Here is an 18,753-nt window from a genome sequence, read left to right as displayed (position 1 = left end):
GTTTGAGTCTAGCCTGGGTTATTTCTGCTGTCAGTCTGTCCTCAGGGGGCATTTGTCTTGGCCACGTGCTTCTGGTCCATCCTGTCTAATGGAGACCTCCTGCTCTCCTGTCTTCTTTCTCCTTCCTCCCTTGTGGTCCCTACCTATGACCCCCCCAGTCCAGGAACCAAAGCCCTGTCTACTCTATTCTCCCCAGTAATTGGCTGTCAGCCACTTTTATTTGACCAGTCAGAGAATAAAATGACCAAAGTTTACACATCATTTGGTGTATGGGAGAAAGTGCTGGTCTGGACTGCAACCAGATCCTGGGGACCAGTGTTTAGCATTTGAAAATAAGCAGCTCCAGACCAGCTCCAACACCAGGAAGTTCTTGTTGCTGCTTCTGGTCTTTGAGACAGAGTTGCCTGACCCTGAACTCACATAGTCTTCCTGCTTCAGTCTTCTGACCCACACAGTGGACTTCGAGGCTCTGTAGGGTCTTCAAGGCCATACTGCTCTGCCTGAGACTGGTTCTGCTTGCTCACTGTGGAGATTTAAGCTTTTTATCTTGCCTGCTACATCTCTTACATTCATCTATAAAATGACACCTTTGTTTGCCTCGGGTTGGCCTACAGGTCAGCAGGTTACTAGGGAAGCACTCAGCTAAGAGCAAACCAGTGGCTTCCATGTGATGGTCTCCCTTCATACAGAGTGCTCCAGGAACCTCTCTGAGTCCTGTTTCAATGTCATTAATTGATATACAGCCTTCTTGGCCCCCATATTTTGCCTTTTAAAAATAAACCTGTATCTTTTGCCGTGTTGTTCCATGTGGGTCTAGAATAGTCTGATTTTACATGCTTGGCAGCTCATGAGGCAAGTGCATGCATGGCTGAGGGTAGGAGAGGGTGACTAAGACTCTGAGGCCTCCTGGGACCCAAGTCAAGAGGCTTGCAGGAAATGTCATAATGCTTTCCTGTGGAGTCCCATCGTGCCCCTTGCTCTTGTCAGCCCCTGCTCTGAGCCCTGAGTAGAGCACCAACCCAGGCTTGGTACTGCTTTCCTGCTGCAGAGAGAGAGAAGAGGTCACCAGGCCCGAGGCTCCCATCCCCCACCCACACCCCCACCCCCAGCCCCACCTTTGGTGGCTCACAAGAGAAAGTGAGACTGAGCTTTCTGACAGCAGACGTTTCCCATCTGTGGAACAGAGACAGCTCGTTCAGACTTTAAATAAACATTGTGCTGGTTTCTTCTTCTTTAGGGAACCTCAGGGCCTGACCCAACAACTGTATATGTAGATCTGAAGTCGCTGAGACATGACAGGTATGGTGGGCACAGAGCTTGACCCCATGTCATCAGCATCCCCCCCCCCACCCGTGTCCTGTTCTTGTTTACATCTTGGGGGGAGATGCAGGAAGGGAAAGGACTCGTGTCTGTCATTGGTAAACGATGGACATTTTGTTTATGAAAGGAAGGCTTTAATTCTCACAGTTGCTTCGTTGACATTAGCTTTTGGTTTGCGGGGGTTTTTTTTGTTTGTTTGTTTTGTTGTTGTTTTTCATCACCCAAGAGTTTGAGTAAGATTTGAAACCCCAGTTTGTTATGTAGCCTAAGCTGCCCTAAAACTTCTTCCTGCCTCTGATTCTACTAGATTATAGGCATGTGGAACCATGCCTGGCTTGCTGTATTGTTCTATAATTAAAATGTAATCTTACTTTTTAGCTATAAATATATACTTCTGTAGGGCTGTGTGTGGTGGCACATGCCTTTAATCATAACACTCAAACAGAAGCAAATGGATCTCTATGCATTCCAGGCTAGCCTGGTCTACATAGCAAGTTCAAGGATAGCCAGAGTTATACAGGGAGACCCTGTCTGAAAAACAAACAAGAAAACAAATGATGGATAGTGTCTTTGCTTTGCAATTCAAAAATAAAGATGAGGCAGACAAGAAACGTGAGGCAGGGAAGGGGCTTTGAAACAAGACTGTATCTGAGTCCCTGGTTTGTGAAGCAGCTTCCTCTCTTCCCTGGCTGAGAATGTTTTAGTTTTGTTTCACAGTATGATGCTGCAATACGGAGCCCTTTGCACATTAGGCTGGTGGCTAGTCCCCAGTGTGCCCAGGCAAACCCCAGGCCATACTCATGCTGGGTTGCTTTTATTTTTAATGTTTGTGTAGGGTGTGTGTGTGTGTGTGTGTGTGTGTGTGTGTGTGTGTGTAGCCAGAAAACGACACCAGGTGGTGTTACTTGGTTCTTTGGAAATCATCCGCCTTGTTTTCTGAGACCTGTGACTTGTCAGTTCTGAGAAGATCTCTAGCTGGGCAGCCTCGTGGACTTAGCTGTCCCCACCTCCCAGGACCGGAGCCATGGGCCAGAGCACTTGGCTTCTTACTTGATGCTGAGGATAGACTGGTGCTCTCACTTTACCTGCTGCGGTATCTGGCGGTCTGACAGCAGCGTCCTTTTCTGGAGAGACTTGCCTTTCGACTCCTAAGATCTCACCATGCCTGGGAACATTTTTGGTTGTCACAGTGGGAGCTGCTATAGAAACCCAGCAAACTCTGTCTGACCCAGAGCATCAAGTGTGTGGAGTGTGAGAAGGCCCCATTCTGGGAGCAGGGGTCCCAGTTAGTCATCCTGAGGACGTAGCTGCAGTACTGAACTCCGTCTTAGAAAGTCTGTAGACATTAACTCCTGTTTCTCTGCAGGGTCCGTCTTGTGGAACGGGGTGCCCCCCAGAGTCTCCTGCTCTCCGAGTCTGGAAAGGTACTCTCTTCTGCTAGCTGCTAGGGAAGGCTGGGATGGAGGAAGAGGGCTGAAGCCTGAGGGAAGGGTCCAGTAGAGCGTAGAGAAAAGCCCACAAGTTTCCCTTAGTGGATGGTTTCAGATGCATGAAGACCAGATGTCGTCACGATCTCTGTATTATCTCTGTATTATTTAAATCCCATGGACATGCCATTCTTACTGATAAGCCAGCAAAGCGGATAAAAAAGCAGCACCTGAAGAGAGCCAGCTCCGTCTATAAACACTGAAAGTCAGGATGGAGAAGAGGGGCTGGCTGTGGGAGAGCTAGCACCAACAAGGCAGCAGAACGCAACACTGCCTCTGGAGCAAGCAGCTGCCCTGAGCATCCTTTTACCCCACCTCTCCATCCTCACCCCCCTCCATTGTCTTTACCCCACCCCTCCATCCTCACCCCCCTCCATTGTCCCCCTCCATTGTCTTTACCCCACCCCTCCATCCTCACCCCCCCTCCATTGTCCCTCCACCTAGAACTGTCTGGGCAGAGGACAGGATTGAGAACATATCTCAGGGTCCTGCCTACTCTCCAGCGGGTGTCACAACACAGAACTGTGAGGAACTGCTTGTGCGGGCTCTGCCATTCATTGTCCTTGTCTGCAGTTGGGTGCACATGGAAGCAGGAATGTCATCTCATGAAGGCAGGCTGAGGCTACTCTTTATTCCCTTTCTCTAGGTTTTAGACATTTAAAGCTGGGTAGTCAATCTCAGGCTTTAGAAACCCAAGCTAAAAAATTAACAGGGCAAGAGACAGGAACCAGAATGGCAGGATGACCCCCTTGCCTTTTTGCCCAGAAAGGTCCTTGTACATAGTAGGCAAGTGGCTGACTGCTGAACTACACTCCTGACCCATGGGCCTGGCCAGTACGTGTTTCTTTTCCCTCCTATTGCAGCTCCTACTATAGGCCGAGCTCCCTGTGGCGTGGTCTCTGGGTGTCTCCCCCTACTGCTTATCTTTGGGAAGGCTTACCCAAAAGGGAGTGGCTGAGTTATTTACCAGAGTCTTGCTGTTATAACCTTGAGCTGAAGTTTCTCATCCCCCTGAAGAGATGGCAGTCTGGGTCCATGTTCTAGCTTCAGAGTGCAACTCACTGGCCCTCCATCTCTACTAAGATGAGGAAGATTGACAGTGAACAAACAGAAAAGCACCTCAGGGCCCTTAGAGTGATGGCTGCTTCATCAGCTTCTGCCATTCCTAGTCCAGTTCCTAGAGGAACTGGTTCCTAGAGGTCATTGGTTGACTGCAGGGTTTGGGGTTGGGAACCATGCCTCAGGCCAGTAGGCTAAGCCACAGCCAAAGTTACAAGGTTTTGGTGGACTGAGTATTTGTATTTCCTCTTTGATTTAGATCTTACCTGGAGTAAAAGTAGTTATTGTAAATCCTGAGACCAAAGGACCTGTTGGAGACTCTCACCTGGGAGAGGTAGGTGTGAATCTCATTTTCACTGTGAAATCAGCTAAGATCGTGAGGTCACACACTGAGCCAACAGAACTGGACTTAACTCCAGTCCCTCCATCAGGAATCCTGTTTTCCTGGAGAGCTGGTGATAGAAAGGGACAGAAGGAGGAAGCTGAGACTGGAATCAGCCTAGATAGAAACAGTCTGATTTGTTCACTGCTGTCCCCTTACCTGAAAGCAAACTGGCCAAATCCTACCTGCTCCCCGCTTGTGACGGGCTGGGGCCATGGGAGCCCTATCTATACATTTTTTAATTCTCATAAATGTTATACTCCAAAGTGTGTTGGTTTTGCTTCAGTGTGGAAGTCTTCGTAAGCCTTTCTTCCACTCTTCTCTTTTCCTGGATCTTTGAGGAAAGCTGATGGAGCCATAGCTTTAATGGGGGGGTCTTGGAAGTGCAGGTGACAGAGCTACCTCTGCCACCACCTAGGCACTGTTCTGTTGCAGTGAAGAGACACTGTGACTAAGGCAGCTGTTATAAGAGAAAACATTTAGTCGGGAGCTTGCTTACAGTTTTAGAGGTTTAGTCCATATCTCAGGATTTTATTGCTGTTAATAGACACCGTGACCTTGGCAACTCTTTTCTTTTTTTTTAAAGATTTATTTACTTTATGTATATGAATACACTGTAGTTCTCTTCGGACACACCAGAAGAAGGCATCATATCCTATTACGGATGGTTGTGAACCACCATGTGATTGCTGGGAATTGAACTCAGGACCTCTGGAAGAGCAGTCAGTGCTCTTATCTGCTGAGCCATCTCTCCAGCCCCCCAAGGCAACTCTTATAAGGACAATATTTACAGGAGCTGACTTACAGGTTCAGAGGTTCAGTCCATCATCATCAAGGCAGGAGCAGGGCAGCATCCAGGCAGGCATGGTGCATCAGGAGTTGAGAGTTCTAGGTCTTCATCTGAAGGCTGCTAGTGGAAGACTGACTTCCAGGCAGCTAGGATGGGTCTCTTAAAGCCCACACTCACGGTGACACACCTATTCCAACAAGGCTATACCTCCAAATAGTGCCATTCCCTGGGCTGAGCATATCATATACAAACCATAACAGTCCATTATCATCATGGTGGGGTGCATGGCAACATTCAGGCAGGCTCTTGAGCAGTAGCTGAGAGCTACATCCTGATTGTACACAGAGAGAAAGAGACTCTGGGCGTGGCCTGGGCTTTTGAAACCTCAAAGCCTACCCTCAGTGACACACTTCCTCCAGCAAGGCCACACCTCTTGATCCTTATAAAACTTTTGCATAGTGCCACTTCCTGGTGATTACTCATTCAAATATGTGAGCCTATGGGGGCTGTTCTCATTCATATCACCACACCTGTTTACCAGCCTATCAAGGTCAGACTGTCTGCTTTAGTATTGATGATGTGCACCTCGCATAAGGATAGTTGTGATAGTTTGTTAAAGTTTTCTTGGGCCAACTAGCTAAGCAGCAGCGGCTCTGCTTAGCTCTTGCCACCATGTTCGCTGGCCAGAGGCCACTCGTGCGCCACAGCTAGAAATGGCCAGCCAGAAACACCAGCCCTTGAACCCATGAGATGCCATTGTGGAGGTGTCTCTGCCAGTCTACCACACTGTCTCCACAAGGCTGGGCTTACCCCAGACCATCCTGCAATCCATGTGGTACCCAGTAGAAATGAGAATCTAATATTTAAAGATTAACCAAAAGCTTTATATATTTGGTAATGTTCAATTACCAAGATGCCCACACAATTAGAGGTGTTACCCAATTAACTAACCTAGATATAAGTTGTTACCGAGGACGGTCCTGGACCCGTGGCTCTCCATGTCTCCTACATCCTGCCTCTCATACAGCCCAAATCGCTGAGTGGATATCATCCCACTACATATCACCCTTCTTGTTAGCATAAAAAACTTTCTCTCAAAATATAATTAGAGCACAACTATACCAATTTGTGACAGTAAGGTACAAGATAGACCTAACACCCAGTCCAATATATTGTCAATAAAAAGACTATTGTCATCTATCTTAACTTAAAAGACTACAGTTCTGTACCTGGCTTATGTCTTGGCTTTAGAATGAATATCATCTGAAAACCATCCTCTCAAATCTGTTCTCTCAAAGTAAATAGCCTGGGTTGGCTATGAGACTATAAGTCTTCAACCCCGTCAGAAATCCAGAATGACTGAATTAACTGAAGATATGGAAAGCACAAAGCATAGCTTCTAAAACTTAGCCAATTTATAGAGACCCCTGAACACCTGGACAGTCCCTTATTTCAAAACATTGGAGCATCTGGTCTTCACCCTTCTGGCCCAGGATCATCTGACAGACCTAGTGATGCAGAATTATTAAGGGCTGATTACTCTGTCTTGGCAGATATAATCAGTCATCTATTCCGCAAGTGTGTCCTTTTCTGGACAGTAATTTGTCTGTAGATGAAAAGAGGCAATTCTTGCCTCATGGCTGTCTCACCAAAACTGGAATAACTCCAAAGATGCTCAATTTCTTCTTAGAATCCAAGACAGGGAAGCTGTCGGGAGTAGACAGGTCTCTAATCAAATAAACATTAATACAGAAATGTTTGTAACGTCAATTCTGTGGACTTTTGACGTTTTTGAAAACCAACTATCTAAGTGAAGCAATCTGGACTGTTGTCTGTTAACTCTCTCAATAATTTTTAATTAAATCTAGAAAATACCCTAACAATAAACTCAGAGCCATGTAATTGCTATTAGGCCCTTAACTCATAGGCTAACCATCTCAGATCAGTTTAAAAAAAAAAAAAGTTAAAGAAGGACTGGGTCTAAGCCTTGCACCCACAAGTTTTGAATTAATAGAAGAAAATATACCAATGAAGCCCTTGAATTTGCATGAAAATAAATTTTGTACCATCTAAGAAATTATAACTTCAGCTTAGTAACAATTACACAGATTTCTACTAATAGATTATGGCTGTGTAATCAATTGTAGCTATTCCTCCCTGTTCTAATAAAACCATTACTTTTCCCTAGAAGGACAGCCTATTATTAACCACCTCAGTCCCCAAGCCCAGGGAATTGGGGTGCCGACTCTTCAGTAACTTCTTCAAGCTGAATACAGATGTTGAGATATTAGAAGAGGAGCAGGGGGAAGGGTAAATTGATAAGCCTCTGACGTCTAATGTCTTCACTGTATCCAGCTGGAATTCCAGGACATCAGAGGTTCGAGCCGGTCTGCTCAGCTTGCTTGATGAGTAGATACACCAAAGCTGTATATTCTACAATATACAATTCTCAAAACAAATTTTAGTATCAAGATAATTTTTTGTTTGAATTTTCTGGAATCTAGACTTCTAGAGACCTACTTCTGTCATGTCTGATCCATATAATTCTGGGAGATAGAAATGCCTTAATTGCTGGGCAATGGTGGCGCACACCTTTAATCCCAGCACTTGGGAGGCAGAGGCAGGAGGATTTCTGAGTTCGAGGCCAGCCTGGTCTACAGAGTGAGTTCCAGGACAGCCAGGGCTATACAGAGAAACCCTGTTTCGGAAAAAAAAAGAAAAAAAGAAAGAAATGCTTTAATCATCTCTTCTGAAAAACACAGACAAAACCTTTTTCGCAAAACAGTATATTCTTGAGCCAGTAACTAGGAAAACCTTTATTTTGACCTTTTTTTCCAGAGGAAAAATATAACAACAAGACTGAAAATCACACCTATCTTGAAAATCATGAAAAATAAAATCAATTTAAGATAAATGAAGTAACTAAAGTACTGTATGTGCCTATTCTTAGGCCTTTCCTATTTTGCCAAGCAGGAAATGAACTCAGAGTATCTGTGGGGCCCATGTTAGACAGAACCCAAGTCTCCTGTGAGGCAATTTAACTTTACATCATCTGAATACACCTGATTTACACTATCGTTCTGTTTGTCCCTCTGCCTAGAACAGCTTTTTATTTATGCCGTCTATCTGTTTGTCTCTCTACTCCAGGGCAGCCTCTATTTGTACACTGTATTCTTTACGGTCAGTGACAATTTCCTTATCTTAGTTCCAAACCGCGGGCGAAATTCCCCACGTGATTTGGACAATCTGTTTATAAATCTTTCCTAAAAGCAAATAATCTCTATTGTAACTTTACACTTAAATCAGTAACTGTTCCACAACAGAGGCTTATTTATTTGGCTCTCTTGGCTCAGAGCAACTAATAATGTATGCCTGTTCTCTACCTAGAACCACAGACAAATTTTCCCTACCTATCTTTGTTTCGAACCACAGGTGAGATTCCCCACATGAATCGGACAAAACTATTTCTAAATCTATCTTAAAAACAAATAATCTCAATTTTAATTCACAGTTCAAATCTCTCTACCCTAAAGTAAGCTACTTCCTTCTTTTCCTAACAAAAAGCAACCTGGGTTTCCCCACAGCAGGGGACCTCAGCCTGCAGTTTCTTTGTTCAAGGTTCCCTTCTAGGAATCATTTGACTTGTCTTAGCACTACTCACCCACTTTTTTCTGAAAAAAAAATACAACTTTTACTCTCAGGTGAAATAGACTTAAATTTCTAGTTAATTTGTGCCAGACATTAGTGTGCCACTTTGTTACAGTTAAAAATTATATCTGTGGCACCCAATCTGGCTTGTAGATACAGTGTCGCCATGTTCCTGAACACCGGCCCTTGAACCCATGAGATGCCAGCATGGAAGATGGCTCTGCCAATCTACCATGCTGTCTCCACAAGGCTAGTCTGGGCCTAGACCATCCTGCCATCCACGCAGTACCTGGTAGAAATAAGACTCTAATCCTTAAAGATTATCCAATGGCTTTATATGTTTGTAGTGCTCAATTAATAAGATGCCCACACAATTGAAAGTGTTACCCAATTAACTAACCTAGATACAAGTTGTTACCCAGGACTGCTCTCAATACATGCATGGTCCTCCATGGCTCCTACATCTCTGCTCCTCCTAGCTCCTCCTCTTCCTTCTTTTCTTCCTTTCCTCACTCCATCCTACTTCTCCTACAGCCCAATCGCTGAGCTTTTACAAATGTAGTGGGATGGTATCCCACGATAGTTAAGTTCATGTTACCTGTATCTGCAGTGTACAAAATCAGGCTGCCTGTAAGGTTTAGACAAACCTAGTGGCTGGTACCATCCCCATTGTCAGCTGTCACCCTATTTACATGGCAAACGCAGTGTCCTGTGGTGTCACCCCAAGCCTTGTGCCACAGTTACATTACAAGTGTTCAGCCATGCCTTGGTGCTTCTGCAGGACTCTGGAAGCCAGTGAAAAATGAACCAACAAGGCAGTGCAGTCCAGTGGTTAAGAGCACAGCCTCTGGTGCCAGCCACCAGGGCAGGGCCTCCTTTCTAGTCCTGGAACTTACGGGAATCTTTAGACTTGTCTTTCTGTCTCTATAGTGAAAATAACAACCATGTGGCCAGGCCGGGCTGTGGTGGCACACGCCTTTAATCCCAGCACTTGGGAGGCAGGGGCAGGCAGATTTCTGAGTTCTACAGAGTGAGCCAGGACTACAGAGAGAAACCCTGAAATCCTGTCTTGAAATTAAAAAAAAAAAAAAGCCCAACTGTGTGGCCATCCTGTGTGTCAGAACTGATAGAGAGCAGGCCAGTTAAATCCTGCAGAGAGTAAATGCCAGGTAGTTGTTAGCTACCTACTGTTGTGCTTGTGTCATTAATGTGGACATGAGTTTGTTTATGTTTTTAATTGAAATCATCTAGATGTCCCAGGAGAACGAAACTACTGCTGTCCTCTTTCCTTCTCCTGTAGATCTGGGTGAATAGCCCCCACACGGCCAGCGGCTACTACACCATCTACGATAGCGAGACTCTTCAAGCGGATCATTTCAATACCCGTCTGAGCTTCGGAGACGCTGCCCAGACACTCTGGGCCCGGACGGGATACCTCGGGTTCGTCCGCAGGACTGAGCTCACTGCAGCCACTGGAGGTATCTTCCAGCCCTGTTCTCTTCCCGGCTGCCTTGTTTACATCATTGGCCAGCCTGTTTGAACTGCCTGGGGAGTGTAGAGCCCCTCTCTGTGTCTCTTGAATATATAGTTGAAGTAATGATACTCATTTGAAGTAACCTTTGTCCCTTGAGGACTATCTGGAAGAGAACCCCTTAAAACTGCCACGAGTATCGTAGAACAGGGTGTTAGGACAGCTTGTAACCTAGAGGTGCTCCTTAGGATCAGTTTACACCCCAGGCAGAATAGAACGAGCGCTGACCAAGCTCCCAGGATAGCTATTCTTTGTCTCTTCTGCACTTGCACACCATTTTGAGTACAGGAGAATCCAATACCTTTTTCTGGATTCTGAGGGCACCTACACTCACATGCACATATGCACACATAAACACACGCATACATACAAATAAAAAGTAATAACTAAAAAGAAGCCATTGCGTGGATCAGGACAGATAACTCACTGGTTAAAAGCACTGGTTGCTCTTCCAGAGGCCCCAAGTTTGCTTCCCAGCACCCACATAGCAACTCACACCCGTAACTCCACTCTCTTGTCCCTGTCATACACATAAAATAAAAATAAAGACTTTTTAATAAATGTCTTTTTTTTTTAAAAAGTGTAGCCAGGTGACCGTGTCACACACCTTTAAACCTAGCACTCAAGAGGCAGAGGTAGGTGGATCCCTGAGTTCAAGGCCAGCCTGGTCTACAGAGTGAGTTCCAGGACAGCCATGGCTACACAGAGAAACCCTGTGTTAGAAAAAAAAGAAAAGACAAAAATGTGTGTTCACATGTACCATGGGGCCACCTCTCCTTCCACCTTCATCCAGGTTCACCTGCCAAGCCACCCTCAATTCACACTCAAGGATGTGCTCCTCACAGAGCCGTTTGTCCTTAGCTCTTTCCCACAGAGCAGGTAGCAGGACTCACGACCTTTCCGAGTTCGCCCAGACTCACAGCTAGCTGACTAGCTATGTCAACCCTGTGCTCTTAATGCCAACTCTTTATTGTATGTGGTGGGGGTCTGAGCCTGTTCCTCTTCCTTCTTTCAGAACGTCATGACGCCTTGTATGTGGTGGGTGCGCTGGATGAGACACTGGAGCTGAGGGGACTACGATACCATCCTATAGATATAGAGACCTCCGTGTCCCGCGTCCACAGGAGCATTGCTGAATGGTAATTTCCCTGTACAACGTATTCTCACTTCAGCTTTAGTAATGATGAAAATCATTCTGGTTAGTCAGCCATTTGTCCCAATGCCACCTGCCCATGTGGCACCTTCAAGAGTAAGAAAAACTTCCTACTTGTTTCACAGTCCACGGTGGCCTCGAAGTCTGTTCGCCTGAGCCACTGTGGAACTGAGTCAGTGTGTAAGGGCACACTCTCATAAACAGAAGCACAGGTCACCTGCCTCTAGGAAGTCTGCTAATGTGGGAAGGATGGCCATGACTTTAAAGACTTGCTCGGTGGCCCAGTAGGTGAAGAGTTTACCACACAAGTCTGAACCCACATGGTAGAAGGAAAGGATTGACTCCCACAGGCTGTCCTCTAGCCTCCACCTGTGGGCTGTGGCATACACACACGCTTCCTCTCCCTGCATAATAAATAATGTTTACAAAAATTACTGATAATGAAGGCTCACCTTCCCACACTTCCTTGTGCTTCCTGATTACCAAAAGGATCAAACCAGCATGTGCTTCTTAAACCATCAGAGGGAGATGGAGAAAAAGATGGGGTTACCATCTAACCTGATTCCAATTGCAGAGACTCGCCTGAATTTCCCCTATCAGGGATTATCCTACCTCATACTGATGGGAAGTTCATTAAAATTAAAACTGTGTTTTACCTACTGATTTCCTTTCTGGGTATTGTACACTGTAGCTGTCTTCAGACACACCAGAAGAAGACATCAGATCCCATGGTTGTAAGCCATCACGTGGTTGCTGGGAATTGAACTCAGGACCTCTGGAAGAGCAGCCAGTGCTCTTAACTGCTGAGCCATCTCTCCAGCCCCTCTTTCTGGGTTTTTATATCTTTGTTTGTTTTTGTTTTTACCTGGTGTGTGTGTCTCAGTACCACATATACACAGGTACCATGGAGTCCAGAAGAGGGTGTTGGATCCCCTGCAGCTGGAGTTACAGGTGGTCTGAGCTGCCCAACCTATACATACTGGAGTCAGAGCTCCCGTCATCAGCAAGAGTAGCGAGTTCCCCTAACCACTGAGCCATCTCTCCAGCCCCTCATCCTTTGTTTTGTTAGTCTATTTGTTTTGAGACAGTGTCTCTCTCCATAGCCTTAGCTGTCCTACAGCTCACTTTGTATAGACCTCAAACTCATAGAGATCCACCTGCCTCTCCCTCCCAAGTATTATTCTTGGCTTTTAATGATGGAGAATGTAGGGTGTTTCTTCTCCGTTTAACTCCTGTGTCCTCTCCAGGTTGTCCCCTATTGCATAACCATGGTTTCTACAATAGTTGCACATGCTTTCCAAAAAGATATTCTTGCCTTGCAGGACTATGGAGGCTAATGCAGGAACTCTGGAGTTCTAGACCAGCCTGGGCTACCCAGTGAAGAGAGCCTGTCCCAAAACACACAAAAAAAATGGTCTTTCGGCTCGCATGGGTTAGAGTCTCTCCCCAAATTTAAACAAAATTGATTAAAACAAGAACATCTTTACATGAAGAATGTTTTGGAAAGCATGTAGGGAAGTTGGTTCCACAACAGATTTTAGATATTTGACTTTAGTACAACCAAATATCACTTACAGCTATATAATCAGAATCATTTTAAATATCAGTTAGGCATTGTATGTCAAAAGCCAGTTCAGACCTTTTGGTGTAGTGATCTGCTCAGTGAAACTTATATTGCAAACAACAGAAATTGTGTTCAACAAAGTTTAAGTAAGCCAAATACGATGGCACACACCTATAATCCCCGCACTTGGTAGTCAGAAGCAGATGGATCTCTGAGTTCTTCGAGGCCAGCCTGGTCTATGAAGGTGTTACCAGAATAGCCACAGCTACACAGAGAAGTTCTGCCTTGCAGGGATGGATGGGGAGCTTAAATAAAGTCAGACATACTCACTCACTTGAGCGACAGAGATCTCTCAGACAAACAACACTTACGTTGAAGAGTTATAGAAAGAACTGCGCTTCTGTAAATGCCCTGAGTCTCAGAATAGGTTACAAGCAAGGGACAGGTACACCATTAAGACTTGCTGATTCTCCTACCTCTGAAGCTGTGAACACCTGTATCCAGTCCCTCCTTCCTGAGCTAGTGCTTTGTCTTTCCTCTGTTCCAAACTGTCAAACACCTGTGTCCTCGGTGCAGGCAATCCCACTCTCAGAGTCCTAGATGGCAAGCCCAGCAGTCAGCCGTTTACATAAATGGCTGCTGGCCTCTGACTTCATCCAGGAGAGACAGGGTTCTCAGGGAAATGGGCAGAAGTCTCAGAAGAAAGTACAAAAGACGAGGGCCCTCGAGATAGCACCACAGGGAAAGGAACTTGCTGCCAAGTTGTTCAGGAACAAACTACCTGAACAGAAGCCCCAGAAGCACATTGTGGAAGGAGAGAACTGACTGCCTCAACTGCTCCTGACTCTTCACACCCCATAGTGCAAGTATCCTCCCCACAAGGAACTGGAGAGATGGCTTACCCATTAAGAGCACTTGCTGCTCTTGCAGAGGCCCTAGGCTCTAACCCACATATTAGCTCACAGCCAGCCAGTTCCAGGGAACCCACATTCTCTTCGGACTTCCTCAGGCCCTTCATGCACGTGGTACACTTACATAAATGTAGGTGAACACCCGTAGTGGTAAAATCAGAATGTGTGTTTTTAAAGGATGAATGTTAACTGAATGTTACTGTAATTGCAGTGCTGTGTTCACATGGACCAACTTGCTGGTGGTTGTTGTGGAACTGTGTGGCTCTGAACAGGAAGCCCTGGACCTGGTTCCTCTCGTGACCAATGTGGTCCTGGAAGAGCATTACCTCATCGTTGGTGTTGTGGTTGTTGTGGACCCGGGGGTTGTCCCCATCAACTCCAGAGGAGAGAAGCAGAGGATGCACCTCCGAGACAGCTTCCTAGCCGACCAGTTAGACCCTATCTATGTGGCTTACAACATGTAGCCAGCACTGGAGAGGCCACAGGAAAGACCTGTGGCTAGGAGCAGGCTTTCAGCTGACACGAAGATGGCTCCAGTACAGCCTTCATCTCATCCTGTGGTATTCTGCAGTCACAGAACACCCAGGAAAGGGGAATTCTGTGGTAGCACCGAAAACATGGTGACAGTCCGTCAGACCTAGGCTCTGGCATGTGCGACAGCACGTTACTAAAGCAGTTACACGCATGTTGCGCTACCCTCATATGGTATATAGACCTGCATTTTTACCTAACCTTTTAGACGTTTGAAAGGGAGTTTAATGAATTCACATGAAGGGGTAACCTGAGTTCCCCACTTGTACTGTATTTTGCCATTTCCTGTAGTCAGGCATTCTGCAGGGTTTCTTAACATGAAACTACCGAGCTTGAGTCAGCCCATAAGCAAATCAAGTAACCCACATGAGAACTACTTTCTGTGTCTGACTCTCCATTATAAACATTCTGACCAGTGTTTAAATGTGTAAATAAGAACACATAATTCAACTAAACAACCAGGCAATCCCCTTGCTTAGCTGCAGCCTGGGTAGCTGAGTTTCCGCTGGAGGGCACACTGGTGGGAGCGGCTGGCCCAGCAGCACAGCCTTCAGTGGGGTGTTCTAAAACTAAAGCTGCCTGTGCTTGTTTATAAAGCTTATACCCCGAGAATTAGCCTGAGCTTCTAAGAAGTCTTCAACCCATTCCACTAAGCTGAAAAACACTCATGTCAGAATTCAGACATAACTAAGATTCATCAGTTCCTGACGTACTCTATGGAACCGCAACTGTTCACTCGGGCCAGTGTTGAAACTCTTTCACACTTCGAGTGACTACGGGAGAATTGCCATCTTCCGCTTTTCTATGCTCTGTGTCTGCAGTTTACGTATAGATCGTCCCCCTGAAAACTGAGGCGTGAGCTCTTCCTCAGAAGTCTGTGAGGGTGAGCGCTAAAGGCTGGGAAGGAGTGGGAGAGCCAGCTCATGGAACTGCAGGGCACGTACGCACATCTTACAAATGACCAGTTTGCGTTGCCAGAATAGTCAGGCTCCTCTGAAACAGGGAAGTCTGATAGATGCAAGAAACTCTTTTGAAATAACTGGTGCCTGAGCCACACTCAGTGTGGGACTGAGTTTGGCTTCTGGCGCAGTTTCCATTCTTTGGTCTGAAACTTCATGTATTTGAATATAGTTAAATTTTATTATTTTTTCTTACAGAAATATTTTTAAAAATTAAAGAAAACCTCAAGTGAAAAAGAATTAACCTGTTAAATCAGAATGGTTCTCTTTGACCCATTCTGGTCTATTGTGTAAATATTTATTTAGACTATTTTGATAATACATATTATTTACCCCACTGTAACATCCTGTAAACTAAATCTGTTTTTAAGCAATTTTTAAGACTTGTAATTACCCTAAAAATAAGGTTTATTAAGCCAAGAGCAGACTCATGAGCAGGCAGCACTGTCGGGCTGTCCTCTGTCTCACAGCGTGGCCTCTCTGGCCCTCTCCATAGTCCTCTTCCTTGGATCTGCTCCACAGAAGGAAGGTCTCTGCTGCCACTTCAGGCCTGTGCACTTGGGAACGACTGGTCTGCATGAGATGAGGGAGATGTTGGGGTCTACAGGGAAGGAATGTCACCCCCTGGGCACAGTGACATCCATCTCAGGATCCATTCCTTTACAAAGGAAATGGCCTGCTTAGTTTGAAAGTCTTAAAACTAATTGTTTTGCTTTTTTTTGTTTTTTGTTTTTTTTGAGACAGGGTCTTTGATACAGTCCAGGCTGTCCCCCCCCAACCCCCCACTGGGTTTACAATGTTCTGCCATGTGTGGCTCTTTAAATGGTCTGTGATACCCCCTAAGCAAAGCAGGGCCTGGGTATCAGACAGCTCCATGTTAACAGTCCCCAAGTTCTATGAAAAAAACTTTAGGCAAACTGACTTGACTCATAACTCTGACAAATGCAAATTATTAACTTTGTGTCACTATCCAGGACACATTATCTAAACAAATGTAATGTGAACCGTGTCTGTACTTTGAACTTTACTAATAACTACTTTAAGCAAACAAAAAAAAAAAAGGTCTCATTGTTTAGCCCTCGCTGTTTATAACTCGCTCTGTTAGACCAGGCTAGTGTCAAACTCGGAGAGATCCTCCTCCCTCTGCCTCCTGAGGGCTGGGACTAAAGGCATGCAGCACCACACCCAGCTAAATACAGCATTTAAACATTTCTTAGAGCATATGATATCATTTTAATATATTTACCAAAAGTACTATTACTTTGATATAAAATTTGTTCTATAATTTCGGAAATCCTGTGTGTGTTTAGTTCAGGCTAGCCGTTTCAGGTCTCAGTAGCCGAACCTGGCTAGTGACCACCATACTGGTCAGTCCAGCTTGCCATCATTCCTTCAAGCACAGTACTGTATCCTGTCCATCTCACTGGCCAGCTCCCAGCCAGTCATTCCCAGGTCATCTTTTTTAAGACAACGCTGGAGTGAAACACAGGGCTTGTGCTAACAAACATCCTACTACTGAGCTCATCCCATGTAGCCCAGGCTGGCCTGGAACCTCTGGTCTTCCTTTCTCTGTCCTGAGTATTGAAATTGCAGCAGACACCTTCATGCCTTGCCCAGACCTCTAGTTTTTTCACCCTTCTGATAATGACTACTTTTTTTATTTTCCTGTTACTTTTCTTTGAGTCCATCCCCCAAAGCCAGACTTTACTAGTGGAGGAACATGACCTCAGAACTGTCCCTGAGGAAACTCACAGGTTAGTACTCCACCTTGATGGGGTTTGAGATGGACCCCTGAGGTCTATCTCAGACTCAAGTTTGTTTTCCCTTGATAGCATCATGGTTTTAGCCCTTTCCACATTCAATGGAAGCTTTGTGGTTGAACTGACAAGGAAAGCAGTCCTGGCAATCCATTATTAATAAAACAAAAAGACCTGCAGAAATTCCTGACCACTGAACATGGGGAGGGAAGGGGACCAAGAGTAAACCCCATCTTAATTACCAAAAAAAAAACTTTTTTCTTTTCTTGTTTTTTTATGTATGTGTCTGTGAGGGGTGGGGGAGTCTTTTATTGTATAGTCTTTGCTGGCCTTGAACTTGATGCTCTTGCCCCAGCCTCCAGGGCTGAAATCACAGGCTTCTGCAACCTGCCACACCTGACAAGAGAAGTCTTCTCATCTGGAAACTTGTGAAGCCTCAGTCCTCAGGAGAGGGCCTGAGGGGGATCAGGGAATTCTAGCTGCACACATCCTGAGAGCCTGAGCCCTCAGAATGCCCACCATGCACACAGAGACCCCATCCTTCCCAGAACCAAGTCCTCTGCTGTCGGGGACCATGGCCTATCTCCTCACCTTAGTCCCTGGGCGCTTGCTTCTTGGTCTCCTGGAATCTCAAAGAGCCTGAGGCCTTAGGCTCCTTTAAGGTCTCTGCCCCAGGCATGGTGCTCAATATCTTGGCCAAATAAGTTTCTTTCCTTGAATATCCAGGAATTTTAAACTAAAGCAATGAGTTGTCTGTCACCTTGCCCTGGAACTCTAACGTAACCTGCCTTAGCGTTCCTTGTGTTGTCTGCTTGGATGTAAAACCATGGGTGTGTGGAGGCAGAGGCTGCAGTCCTCTGTACACACAGTAGGCCTTTGCTTTACCACTCAACAGCCCTGACTTAGGCATATGTAGACGAGTCATGAGATTCGTCCTGAGGAAGAGACTGCAAAGACACATGAAGATTTCTGATCCTAAATGCTGTTTTGTTTACTTCCTGTCAAGATATCAACCCCTGTCAAATTCAAACTATAGTACTGTGTAATTATGTATAAAGGGTTTTTTTTATTTATTTGAAATTAGATTAGATATACATTTTTAAATTTAACATCTGGCTGGACAGTGTTCTATTAACTCATTGAATGTGTTTCCTTTGTCTTGTGTTAATAAATATTGATGCTTGATTATGTTTAATCCTTCACACTCGGGGAGGGGCTGGGTGGTGTTGAGATTGAACCCCAGGCCTCTCTCGGGCTAAGCATTTGCTCTAGCCCTGAGCCACGCCCCCTTTCCTGGATTGATCGTACACAACTGCAGAGTGTAAGGTGAGAAGGTGACTCTACAGCCATCTAAGGGCAGTGCTCCAGAGCTGGCACAACTGAAGGAGACTGGGTCAGAGGACAGCAGTGTCATTTTGCAAGCCAAGAAAGTGGTTGTCAGAAATTTTCTTTTTTTTTAACCTTGGGGTGATTTTTCAAATTTTATGGGGTCTTTTGTTTGTTTTTTAAGATTTATTTATTTATGTATACAGTGTTCTTCCTGCATGTCTGCCTGCAGCCCAGAAGAGGGCTTCCCATATCATTACAGATGGCTGTGGGCCACCCACATGGTTGCTGGGAATTGAACTCAGGACCTCTGGCAGAGCAGTCAGTGCTCTTAA

The 18,753-nt window shown here is 45.4% G+C and overlaps 1 protein-coding gene across 1 annotated transcript in view; it reads left to right on the top strand.

Annotated features, from left to right (window-relative positions):
* Dip2b (disco interacting protein 2 homolog B) overlaps nucleotides 1-18,277 on the top strand; it is a gene marked incomplete at its 5' end in the record, with an annotated part of 109,850 nt that extends 91,573 nt beyond the window's left edge. The window contains 6 exons of the mRNA XM_028788260.1: nucleotides 1,238-1,299; nucleotides 2,687-2,744; nucleotides 4,126-4,200; nucleotides 9,987-10,164; nucleotides 11,233-11,356; nucleotides 14,057-18,277. Coding sequence (XP_028644093.1) covers nucleotides 1,238-1,299; nucleotides 2,687-2,744; nucleotides 4,126-4,200; nucleotides 9,987-10,164; nucleotides 11,233-11,356; nucleotides 14,057-14,309 — 750 coding nt within the window. The remainder of the gene's footprint in view (nucleotides 1-1,237; nucleotides 1,300-2,686; nucleotides 2,745-4,125; nucleotides 4,201-9,986; nucleotides 10,165-11,232; nucleotides 11,357-14,056) is intronic.
* Nucleotides 18,278-18,753: the final 476 nt, after the last annotated feature.

Source organism: Grammomys surdaster, unplaced genomic scaffold (assembly GCF_004785775.1).
Source record: "Grammomys surdaster isolate TR1022 unplaced genomic scaffold, NIH_TR_1.0 125742, whole genome shotgun sequence".
NCBI lineage: Eukaryota > Metazoa > Chordata > Mammalia > Rodentia > Muridae > Grammomys > Grammomys surdaster.
Note: the sequence above shows the minus strand (reverse complement) of the source record. Positions and strands in the feature narration are given on the sequence as shown.